The sequence below is a fragment of the Trichechus manatus genome, unplaced genomic scaffold (genome assembly GCF_000243295.1).
Source record: "Trichechus manatus latirostris isolate Lorelei unplaced genomic scaffold, TriManLat1.0 scaffold00056, whole genome shotgun sequence".
Classification (NCBI taxonomy): domain Eukaryota; kingdom Metazoa; phylum Chordata; class Mammalia; order Sirenia; family Trichechidae; genus Trichechus; species Trichechus manatus.
The window spans coordinates 13,975,045-13,988,039 of record NW_004443992.1 but is presented as its reverse complement, the minus strand read 5'-3'; the positions used below and the strand labels follow the sequence as shown (position 1 = coordinate 13,988,039).

Sequence of the window (12,995 nt, the reverse complement as noted above, 5' to 3'; positions counted from 1 at the left end):
GATTTGGTATAGTGATAAAGAAAAGAAGAAAGGCAAGAATAGAATGTGGATCCACAGGGCAGACATTTTTATCTGTTGGGTTCACTGATGTATCCTTAGCACCTAAAAGAGTGACTAGCTCACAGTAGATGCTCAAGAAATATTTGCTGAACGAATGAACAAGAATAAATAAATGTCTATTACTATGGGATTTTTAAGCAAATTACAGCAAATGAACTGGAAAGCATATTATGCAGCTTTTTTAAATATTTAGAAAATTATTTAAAGGCATGCTGAAATGATTATAATATTGCTAGGTTAAAAAATCCTGTTACAAGATAGGATTATTTTTCACGGTATGTGTATAAATGTTGACACATAAAAAACAGACTGTTACTATTACTTCTTTCACTACACAGGAAGCTAGTAAGTTTGGGCATCTGAGCTGTTTAGAGAAAAGGGATCATATATGAGAGAAAAGCAATGAACACAAAAACCAACTGCAATGAACACAACTGCAGGTGACTTCTTTTGCCAGAGTTGAAATACCGTTATTCAAAATTTAATTACAATTGATACAAGATTTGGACTGTCTTACTAATGACAAAGCCTCCCTTTTGGGACCTCAGATGACCTCTGTAGGCCAGTTAGTTATTCTGCTTCTAAAAAAACAAAACTGACTGAACTTTTTAGTGAGAAGTTTGGATCAGGTTACTGCAGCCTTCAAAGGTGGCTTATCTGCTGAGTCTAAAAGTTCTCATGCAATCTTCTCCAGTCCAGACTCATGATTCAGCATCCGCAGTGCTCCCAGTGCTGGCACAGCTGACGGGAGCTGTGGTTTGTACAAATGCCAGGAAGCCCCGTTGCCGTGCTTGATTTAGCATTTCTGCTCACTTTCCACAGCATTAGCTTTTAGGGAGATTCAGCACAGCCCAAGATGCAGCCTAAGGCAAGAACTGGCAGAAGACTGAGAAAACTATGTAGAGGTTTTTTAATCTGTGCTACAAAATTCAAAGGCTGGGACACACATCAAATTACAAATATGCCCACTGTTAATTGGACAGTTATGAATCCTGAGAAATGCCTTTGCCCCTGGGCAATATTTACAATTAAGGCCACCTATAAATATTTGTTGAGAAGCTATCAGACTGAAAATCTCCATTCTCTATGCTGCACAACTCAGCAAGCCCACACATGAAAGGTGCCATTTTTATGTGACACTAGTTAGCAATCTAGAAACAAATCAAACAACGCCTCACCACTTTGCTTCCCTCTTATCCTGTCTCATGCCCGTGTTATCCGGGGACACTGCGGAGGCTCAATGGCACTCTTGACTTCCTAAACATCACAGTCTCTCTCTGGAGCCATGCCAGGGTTTTCCCCCTGACTAGTGGGAATCACTGTGTTCCTTACCTGCAAAATAATCTCTCTCTTGCTTTAATCTAAACTCACTTCCTCTTATTGCTCCTCCCTGAAGAGAACAAAAGTTAATTTCCAACTGAAGGAGCTCAAGTACCCAATTACCTTCATATTATGCTTGGTGGCATGATCAGGTTTATTTGCCCTCTCTATGCCTGCGTGTCTTCATTTGTAGAACAAGAATAATAATATCCATGGGGTTATTGTGAAAATTAAGAGAGGCTTCCTTCTCCGCTTGTCCTCTGACCTTGGGTGTATTTGGGTACATCATTTGGACTAAAAATTGTTCTAACAGCCCATTCAGTCTTATAATTCAGATTCTATGTCCCTGAGCCTGGTTCTTCTTTATCTACTATTTTAAGCTGCTATCTGATATGAAACTTTACAGATCTTTGTAGCATTCACTTATGTAAGATATTGTATGTATAACTAAGCCAATAAACATTTCTTTATCGGCCTGAATATACAGACTCTCTCTGTTATCTCAAACATTTGTAAATCCTAATAAAGTTCTTCTCATTAAAATAGTACCCTTGTATACAAAGACAAGTGACTTTATTGAGATAGACATCAAAATAACGTAGTACATTGAACAGTTCTGATCAAGTATACTTATCCTACAGAATTTCTATACACTATTAACCATACCTTAGAGAACTGTGGTTTTCCATTTTCATAGTGAATCTCCACATAATCAGAAGACAGCAAACCACTACAAAGGAAAGAAAATAGAGTGATTCTATACTTGAAGGTTTAAATAATCAGCTTAACAAATAGATGTGGGGGGCAGGTACAACACAAATAGCTACAGTCCACAGTAGACTGTAAATACATTATCATCAAGAGTTTCAAATATTACCTAGCAACAAATCATTCCTCCGTCTATTGAAAAGACACATTTGTAATAATTTAAGGGTGATCTCCTTTTATACACATTATTCATCATTTGATTGATATGTTAATTAATATAGAACCAACTAAAAGACAGATAACAGGAGAAAACGGGTCCTATAAAAATCCCACAGTTATGCTCTAAATAATTGGAATTTCATAAAACATATTCACTGAAGAACACTATAGAACAGGCAATGGCAAATTTTTTTCTGTAAAAAGCCAGACGGTAAATATTTTAGGTTTTGCAGGCCACATAGTCTCTGTCCAACTACTCAACTCTGCCATTGTAGTGCTAAAGCAGTACATAAATGAATGAGCATGGCTATATTCCAATAAAACTTTATTTATGGACACTGGAATTTGAATTTCATATCATTGTATGTGTCATGAAATATTATTCTTCTTTTGATTTTTTCCAACCATTTAAAAATGTAAAACATTCTTAGCTTGCAAATTGTACAAAGCTAGGTGTGGCCAGATTTGGCCAGTGGGCTGTCATTTGCCAGCTCCGGTATAGAATAATGGTTAAGAACACAGACACTGAAGTCAGACAGATCAAGGTTTAAAATCGGGTCCAGTCCCTTATTAGTGGTGTGACCATGGGTGAGTTACACAACTCAGCTTTTACATGTATCAAATGGACATGATAAGAGTATAAATCTCATAGGACATTGTGAGGATTAAACGGAAGCACACATATGCAATGCTTGGCCCAGAACTCAGCACTGAGTAAGTGCTCAGTAATAGGCAGTGTGGCTGTCACTGTTTATTTTGGTCAACTTCCCAAAACACATTTCTCCCTGTACAGTATGAGAAATACTGGGGAGTCCCTGGGTGGTGCAAATGGTTAATGCACTTGACTGCTACAAAAGGTTGGTAGTTTAACTCCATCCAGAGGAGGCTCGAAAGAAAGGCCTAGTGATCTACCTCCTAAAAATCAGCCATTGAAAACTCTATGGCACACAGCTCTATTCTGACACTCATGGGGTCACCGTGAGTCGGAATCAACTCGACCGCAACCAGTTAAAGAGCCCTTGGACTGTTAGGGCACCTAGGTTCCCGTTTGGGCTCTACTAGGAATAATGATAGTGAATGATGATGCACATTTATTGACCACTTACTATGAACCAGATACTGTTTTAAGGCTATAAAGATATTAACTCATTTAATCCCAATAATAGCCAAAAGACACTAGAAGGTTCTACTAGGAGCCAGATGGGTGCCCTTCTTCAAAACGAAGGGCTGGAGCAGAAGATTCCTCAGGTCCCTTCCTGCTCTGATCTTCTGATTTTCTATAATTCTGCCTAATACTAGGTTTTCCTGTTGGTCAATTTTGATACAACTTCATCATTTTGAGAGCTGCACCTGATACAATTCTAAAATGGCCTGGTGAGGAGGGCTGGAAAGAGGTGACTTATAGCCAGTCCACAGAGAGCCAGTGGGAGCCTCAAATATGCATGCAGCATGGTTTTCTGTATGAGCTGAAGGACAACCTCTACAATACAGACATAAAGTAGATGCAGGTACCTTAGACATGTTTTTCTACTGAAATTACCAATTAAGTGTGTAGCTAGTAATGATTCTTCATTTGAAACTAAATTATGGCACATCTCCTCATTTTCTGTTAAAAATCTAAGTAATAGTAAAAGTAATGACAATGCATAACTCACTATACTTGAGGATACCTGGCAAGGTGCAGAAATTTCTTTAATTTCTAGTTAATTAAGTCAGCTGTCGGCAATGTGAACATACATAAACAGGGCTGTTGATGGTAACACTTCTCTGAGGAATGCTTCCCCAACACCAAGAAGCAGAGAGGCTTCACTAACTGCATTCTAATTACCTCTCTCTACAGGTAATTTATTATTTCCAGAAGTCTCAACCACACAGTCACTGGAGCATGTCTAAGAGGTGGAAACAGAGTGATTTTAGACCACTACTTCTGCTTGTAATTTCAAGGGTAAATTATAGCATCCTAAACATTAATCACCAAATTTGATAAAGGTCACTTTAGTTATCCTATTTCCCCATTTGAAAGGGTCTCTTTCTCTGTGGGCATACCTATTTCTAGTATTTCTGGCACTTGAGAATCTTAAAGAATAAAAAATAGCTACTTTTCTGGGAGCCTGTGACAGAGCCTGAGAGAGCTGCAATGCCATATGTCTCTGCCTCCTGCCCCTCACCATGCCACTCCATTTTCCACCTCTTATAAATACCAAGTATCCTCATTTACCCACACTGTCCTCCTGTTGGACCACACAATCCCTCCCCGACATTGCTTCTTTCACTCACCATAGCTCACCATGGGTCCCTGGACGCTAGAATAATGCCCAGCACATAGTAGGCCCCCAATCAATACTTGCTGAATGATCAAATATCTACTAACACCTACTGCATGTCAGTCCCACACCATGTGCTGGAAAGTCAAGATGAAGAATGCAACTTTCTGAAACTGAAACTAAGAAAAATTTGAATATATAAGATTAGTCATCTCACCCTAAAAGATTATTTGTCATCTCCCTGAAAGTGAAATTAAGGTCTATTAAAATGTAATCTGTTAATTAAAAAAGTCTTGAAGTAACGTTGAAATACCAGACCTTTGGGTAACTGAAAAGAACACTGTCAAGGAAGAATTGAATAGTTAAGTGCTCAGTGTGTGTCTCCAGCCCCATCCAGCAGAGAAAGAACAGGCAATATAAGTCTCTGTATCCCTGAAGCTGAGCTATCTGGCAATCCCTGCTTGAAGATGCTCACCATGTCCTTCCCTCCACCTCTGCTCTCTGTAGTTTCCCTGGTAGCATTTTCTGTTGGGTGCAGAATGTTCTGACATGCCAATACTGATCCATTTGGCAATCGTGGTTCAAAGCATAACTTGTCATTTTACTTTTTTGATCAAACAGTTGGGTGTTTGGTTCTGAACACCCTCATAACTCCTGTGAGAACTAATATAAGAGAGTTTCTGAACATCCCAAATTCTGAAATAAGTATACTTTTTCTAATCATTTAAGTTATAGAAAAGCTATACACCATGGCTACTACAATGCTTCTCATATAGGCTACCTGGTGAAAAGAGGAGGCAATCTTTGGTAAAGAGATAAATGAAGGATGGCAAACCCAGGTAGGTGGAAGACAGTGGGAAAATCAGAATGAGAAAATACTCCTGAACTCACTCATTCTGCAGCTTCATGGTAAATATGCACCACTAAGGGAGTGAAAAGAACATGAACTCTGTGGAGTCAGACTGAATATAACTTTACTCAAATGTGAAGGATGACAGTAAACATCTCAGAGATGCTGAGCAGGAGAATGGTAAGACTATTAACAAGAATCATCTCAATGAAGGGGGCTGTGGCAGAAATAATGCGCTGTATCCACCAAATACCATTTCATTTTCTCCTTCCTGGCACGGTAAGACTACATTTCGCATCTTCCTCAGCAGTTAGGTTGGGGCCAAAAGATTGGATTTTGGCTAATGAGATATGGGGGGAATTGATGTCTGCCCCTATAGTACAAGCATTAAAATCCCTGCATGATTATTCAAGTTCTCTCTTCCTTGGTAATCCTGGAAGCCACGTGCTCTAGATGGCATAGCTGCAGGCTGGATACAGTCTAGGTTCCTAGGTCATGATTTGGCGGAGAGCTGCCTAGAGGAGATACGCAACTTGTATTAGACTATAATGTGGGTTAAGATAAAGTTTTTACTGTGTCAAGTTTCAGATTTCATGTTTGTTACTGAAGCATAGTCTAACCCACTCTGGCTAATTCCAGGATTTACCACAAGGAAATCTTTTAGACATTTGTGTTCAAAAGAATTTCAGAATCATCAGCAAACATAAAAGCAGAGCTGCTATTATATCTAGGCAGTAGAAATTCCCACAAAGGGGGAGCTTTGCCTTGAGAAGGTTTTGTGTAGGGGGTGTGTATGTGTGTGTATATGCATATAATTTGCTGGAGTCCTTGAGTTTGAGAAACATGAATAGCCAAGCAGTCAAAACTCCCAAAAGTTTGTATCTTCCATCATGGAAAGGCTCATTATGGAGAAGCCAAGGATCCTAGTAACTAGAAAAGTTACTTACCAAGAATCCCAAGTGCTTTGCCATGAAGGATGAAAGGTTTCTAGTTTTTTTTTTGGAAAATAACTTGAATTCCTTACTTTAAAGAAAGAACCATATGCTTTTTGGGAAGTAACCTTGGTCTGGAAAGTGGTTTAATGAGGCAAACTAAATTGTTTAGAATGAGGCAGCATGGATTACAAGGCTATGAGGAAAACTACCATAAAAGATATACATCAAACCACAAGGAAACCAATTGTTCTACATGAGCCAAAAATCATTTACCTCATTGTAAAAAACAGTCAAATTACCATTCTCTAGAAGTCCCTTCTACTTCTAAAATTCACATTCACTGAAAGTATGTGTTGAGCCCTCAGTCTATCTCTAATTAGGAAATTTGAATGAGTTGCAGGAAACAAAACAAGCTCTTCTAAAGGAACCTAGAGGCCAGGAGAACATTCCCCTACCAGCAAAGCTAGGTAAGAGTCTAGATAAATAACAGCAAGCACCAAAGCTTAACAAATAGGTGGCCATATAATTAATCATCCAAACCAGGACTGGGATTAAAGAGAGGCATATTAATAATTATGCTAGGATAACAGACATAAACCAGGACTGTCCTGGGAAAACTGGGACATATGGTTACCCTATCTATCTATGTAAAAGGTAAATTTAGGATACACCCTCCCCCTTCTACATGGCCAGTCAGGCCAGTCTACAAGGTGAAAAACACCTGAAAGCTGAAATGCTACTAAATAAGCCATCTTAGTGAATATGTCTCCTTCTCCAGTTACTTTTGAGGGTTCTGTGACTATGCTTCATAAGGTTACTGTTTTAGGAAGGTCTTGAGCAGGTGCCTTAGTTTCTCTCTCACCCTATAAAATCAGAAGGTAGCTATGAGGACAGAAGAAATCAACAGTCAGAGATGTGGGAGCCAGGAAGCTATGAGCCCAAGTTCACCCTAATACACTGGACATATTAGGTCTTGACCTGACATACTCCTTCCCACACAAAGTCTTTGCTCTTAAATAATAATCTATACCACAAATATCATAATTCAATTATCAATAGTAAAACATGTAAGTTACTTTCCTAGGTGTCCAAACTGAGACTAGAATAGAAGATAACATTATGTGAACAGAAAGTTAAAAATTAACTTGTGTCTAGAGTAGAAGGTGTAAACTGATGCTCATTTTCATAATATGTATTCGTTCATTTCATTATCTTCTGCTTGATAGTGCTTAACTTCTCAGTATTAAGAACCCTGATCATCCCCAAATGATCCCTTATTGATTCACCCAAGAAGTCTCTTGCCACCCCTTTTGACCAGGTCTCACATTTATTATTTTAATGACAGCAAATGCAAGTCACTGTGAAGGTCTTTGACCCCAAGGAGCTTCAACTATAGCTTCGTGCAATGAAGAACCAAGCCCACTCCCTCTTTACAAAGGAAGCTTCTCTTGTTTTCATTATACACACAAAATATTTAATGTATTATATAATTACTGTAAGTGTAAGGAAGAGAGACACAGAATTTAAACTCAGTACATTCATACAAGCATAAGCTTGTAAACTTATGTTACTGCTTCTGTCTTTATACTGGTTTGTTTTTATAAGATAATTTTTTAATTGTCACTTTTCTGAAGTTTAAAGAAAAAATTAGACCCATTCCACATAAAATAGTTTTTATACCAAAAGTTGTTTCAGCTAGAAAATATATATTCCTTTATACTCCTTTGGGTGTAAACAATACAATAAGACTTAAGCTGTGCTAAATGATTATAGACATGGAAAGGCTGGAATCTAAAAGGGTAGAAATGGTATGTTAAGTGAATTAAAATAACTTTAGGTTAAATAGAGGCTTGGTGTTAAGTCAGACATAGACGGTATTCTAGGCAAGGGCTGGGCAATGTGGGCATGGAGCTACAGGCAAGAACACTCCTAGCACATGCAAGATGTAGGAGCTAAAGCTTCTTTCAGGATCACAACAGGAATTTAATGAGTTAAACTAAATGAGAGGAGAGGTTGCAGCAGAAATTTCAATCTGCAGGCACACTTGGATTTCATATGTGATAGCCCTATGTGCCATAATACAGTTAAGAAAATCCTAGTTTAATGAGGACAACAGTAAACATAGGGAGGGCTGCAAGTTAATAGATAAGAGGGGAGGGGTGAAAGGAGAAAAATAAGGAATGGACTTTGAGCGATGTAAAAGTTAGGACTCCCACCTAGCTGACTTGATCTGTCAAAAAAAGTAGCCAATTGAGTTCCCTTCCGAGGAGGTGACATCAATAGAAACATCTTTAATTAAAGAAAAATGAAAGATGTTTAATTTCTCCTCCACAACTTGAAGCCAGACCATAGGAAGAAGCTAACACATTCCTTCTTTTTACAAAGAGATACCAGTATCTCCGCAAATATACCAGTAATTTTGAAATGCTCTGTGATAGAATCATGGTTATTCTCACAATTTAGTTTTGTCCTCATTTGTCATGAAACAAAGAAAATATTAAACACAGAGAAAACTGAATCTAAACAAAAATGGCATACCATTTGAACACAGTGACACGTGGATGAAATGCTTAGATGATCAAATTTCAAAGCTACTAACAGAGTCAATATTATTAGCTGTTGAATATTACTAACTTGGGTTCTCTTTTGATATGCCAAATATTTATTTATACAACTATTAAACCAGGCATCACATGCAGTGATATTGTTGAGAATGCCTGTGGATCCATTATCAACTTTGTTTTCCAATAACCTTGTCCAGAAGAAACAACCCTCCTCCAAGTCCAGTTCTTGCTATGCCCTAGGACAAGAAATCTCTACTTCTTTCATTTTTCAGTTTATACAGAAAAAAACGGCACATTTGTTTATATAGTGTTCAGTTCTTCCCAAGTATTTTGAAATGGGCAAAAGAATAAAAAAAGAAGTCAATGGAAAAATTATCAGAAATAATAAGCTAAATAAGGTGCTGGTTACAAGATTAACGTGCGAAAATATAATGTTTTCCTATGTGCACCACCGAAAACAACATAGAAATAATCTAGGGAAAAAAGTTTCTACTAACAATGACAACAACTACAAATTTTATGTATGTGTGTGTATGTAAACATCTTATTACTATTAACACACATATGGAGCCCTGTTGGTGCAATGGTTAAGCGTTCGGCTGCTAACAAAAAGGTTAGCAGTTCAAATCCACCAGGTGCTCCTTGGAAACCCTATGGGGCAGTTCTACTCTGTCCTACAGGGTCGCTATGAGTTGGAATCGACTCAACAGCAATGGGATTGATTGAACATACATACACACATGTATATACACATACATACATGTACACACACATACACAAAACAACCAACAATGAACTTGAGTTTAGATAAATATAAAGAAATGTATATATGAAATAAACTGCAAATCTCTACGAAGAAACATAAAGAGGCCATGACTGAAAAGAATCACAGTCCCTGAGTCTCCATGGGAACACTCAATATTATGAAGATGTCTATTTCTCTCAGCCTACTCTATAACTTTAATGTAATTCCAAAAAAATCTCAGAAGTTTTTTCAACTTGACAAAATGATTTGAAGTTTATCTTATAGAATAAATGCTTAAGACTAGCCCAACATTTTTCAAAAAAAGAGGAATAACAAAAAGGAACTTAGGCTACTACTATAGTTCTAAAAACAAAAGGCACTGGCCTGATTAGATAGTTCAAATGGGTGGAATTGAAAGTCCAGAAAGAGATTCAACTTCACATCAAAAACTTAACATATGATAATAATGGCATTTTTAAACTAACAAAGATGAGAATAAACAAACAACAAATAGGTTTGGGATAAGTGACTAAACAATTAGGGAAAGGAAGTTAGATCCCTACATCCCATCTTACACCAAATTAATTCTATATGCGTTAAAGGTATACAGGCAGTCCCCCTATTATGAACGAGTTCCATTCCTAAGTCTGTCTTTAAGTTGAATTTGTATGTAAGTCAGAATACATATGCGTGGTTCATATCTAACGTCAGTTAGTCAAATGTTTGTCTTAGTTTATAGTGTACCTTTCTATGCATAATAAACATTAAAGAAACACTTCCAGATACGCTAAAACATCTTTAATATAATAATACAGTAATAATAATGTTTTGATGTGTGTCACAAAGTAGTGCCCATTTGTTATTATGAATCATTGTATGTACCTCGGGTTTTTATATAAATAGGCTTTATGGGGATTGGTTCATAACTATGGGTTGTACGTAAGTCAGACATTTGTAACCCAGGGACTGTCTGCATATGTTTTTAAATGAAACCATCAATTTACTATAAAAATACAGTTGAATGCTAGGGAGCAGGGGCCTTTTTAAGCATGGTATTAAACCCAGAAGTCATAAAGGAAAAAAGTAAATAAACTATAGAAGATTTTTAAACTTCCATGAGTTTAAAAAAAACAAAAACATAAACAAAATTTTATGACAGCCTGAGAAAAAAATATTTACAAAATATGTGAAAAACAAAGGGCTGCTATTCTTAACATAAGGCAAACAACCCAGTAGAAAAGTGGGCAGGCAATTCACAAAACAGAACGCACAATATGCAATTCACAGAAGGAAGAAAACAAGAAATACTAATGGCCATCAGTCATGTACAAATACACAAAATTACTAGTAATAAAAGACCTGTAAATTGAAAGAACCACAAGAGACCATTTCCACCCATCGGTTTGGAAAATAAAAATGAATGATAGTAGCCAGCGTTGGCAAGGGTGTAGAACTGGCACTCCACACATTACTATTAAGAAAGTGAATTACTTTGTCTTTCTAGGGGACAACTTGGCAACATGTGTCAAAAGGCCTAATAGCATGTTTACCCTTTAACCCACAAGTTCTACTTATAAGAGTCTCCTGAGGAAATTACTGGACAAGGGCAATTACACACACACACACAAACACACACACACACACAGCTATTGTCTGCAGATGATGTAGATGTGGAAAGAAGGCCACCTTGTTAAATGAAAAAAGCAAATGAAAGAATACTATGTTTGATGATTTTTTAAGTATGTATATATGTATATATTCACATATAGAAAAAGTCTGGACAGATATACACCAAAAAATTTAATAGGAGGTTGTTGCTTCTTACAGAACTGTCAAAAGTTATTTTCTTTTTTGGCTTACCAACATGTTTAAAATTTTTACAATGAATATATATTACCTTTTAAATAAAAAACCACAATAAAAAGCTGTATTTTTTAAAGAAAGAGAAACACTATCTTTAAGAAAGAAATTAATTAATTAATGACTAATTTGAGGTGCAGAGAAGGAAAGCAGCCACAGACATGCATGTTAACAGGATAACACCACCAACCATGCAGAGGGCAGCAAGCCGTCAGCTGGCTGCCTCTCTCTCACCTCAACTCAATGCAGTGGACGTTCACTGAACACCTGCTCTGCTGGACGGAATGGGTGAGGACAGAAAGAGAAACAAACACAGACTGGATCCTCAAGGTGTTCATAATCTTATAGCTAAAATAAGACAAGGCAGCATGTACCCTAATGGCATAAATAATAAACAAAGCATCAAGCAGCCCCCAAAGGGGGAATTAATTTCAACTAATATGATCAAGACCTCTTTGATAAAGAAACAATGTCTCGGCAGGCTCAGTGACACAATTTGGAAAGGTAAACATGGGCAGGAAAGAGCAGATCATATAGACAGGGACCAGTGCAAGCAAATACATGAGATAGAAAAAAGCAGGAGAGCATATTCAAGGAACAGCCAGAAGTCCAGTTTGGGCAGGGCATCAGTTAGAAGAGGGGACAGTGTTGAAAAAGGTTTGGGAGGAGATCGTACACAGTCTTAATTAAGGAGTTAGAACTTTCAAAGGAAGGGTACTCCAGGACCAGGAACTCACAACTTGGAAGGCCAAACACTGCCCTCCCTTATAGGAGCTGAAAGCAAGCAATGCAATCTGTGTCCACAGAAGCTGGAAGACCTTAGGGCTTGGGAAGGGCTGAACACAGATAAGGTTCTCTTACTGGGTCAATTAAAGCCCTCAGCAAAGTAATTAATGTAAGCAGCAGGAGAGAACAGCAAGAGAAAAGCAAAGACATTAAGAAAAGGCTTTTCCACATATGAAAACCTGTAGGTTTAATTTTCCTTCACTCATTCAATTAATGGCTGAAGACTGAATGAAAGAAAAATAATAATACAGCAGATTAAGGTTAGATAAAGAAATGATTAACAAAGATTAAAGATTATTCCATTTTTACTTAAATGTTTCCTATTCTTTAAATAGTTTCACTTTAAATTACACATGTTGTTTTTGTTATTAACTGCCATCAAATCGGCCGTCAACTCATGGCAACCCCATGCAAAATGGAATAGAACCATTGTGATCCATTGGGTTTTCATTGGCTGATTTTTTCAGAAGTAGATCATCAGGCCTTTCTGCCTAGTAAATTACAGATTATTGGTCCTTATATTTGTTTTGTAAATGCTAGTGAATATTTTGCAATTTTATGCTGTTGTAATAGTTAAAGGACAAATAAGATTTTTGTAGAACAACCACAATTGTCTTATTGTGTACTCTCTTCCCTTAAGTGGCGCAAATGGTTAAGTGCTTGACTACTAGCCAAAAGGTTGGC

At 37.3% G+C, this 12,995-nt stretch overlaps 1 protein-coding gene across 1 annotated transcript in view; it reads right to left on the bottom strand.

Moving 5' to 3' along the window:
- Positions 1–12,995, bottom strand: part of ADAM23 (ADAM metallopeptidase domain 23) — a 171,410-nt gene that overhangs the window by 79,524 nt on the left and 78,891 nt on the right. Inside the window, exon 4 of the mRNA XM_004378270.2 lies at positions 2,047–2,110. Coding sequence (XP_004378327.1) covers positions 2,047–2,110 — 64 coding nt within the window. The remainder of the gene's footprint in view (positions 1–2,046; positions 2,111–12,995) is intronic.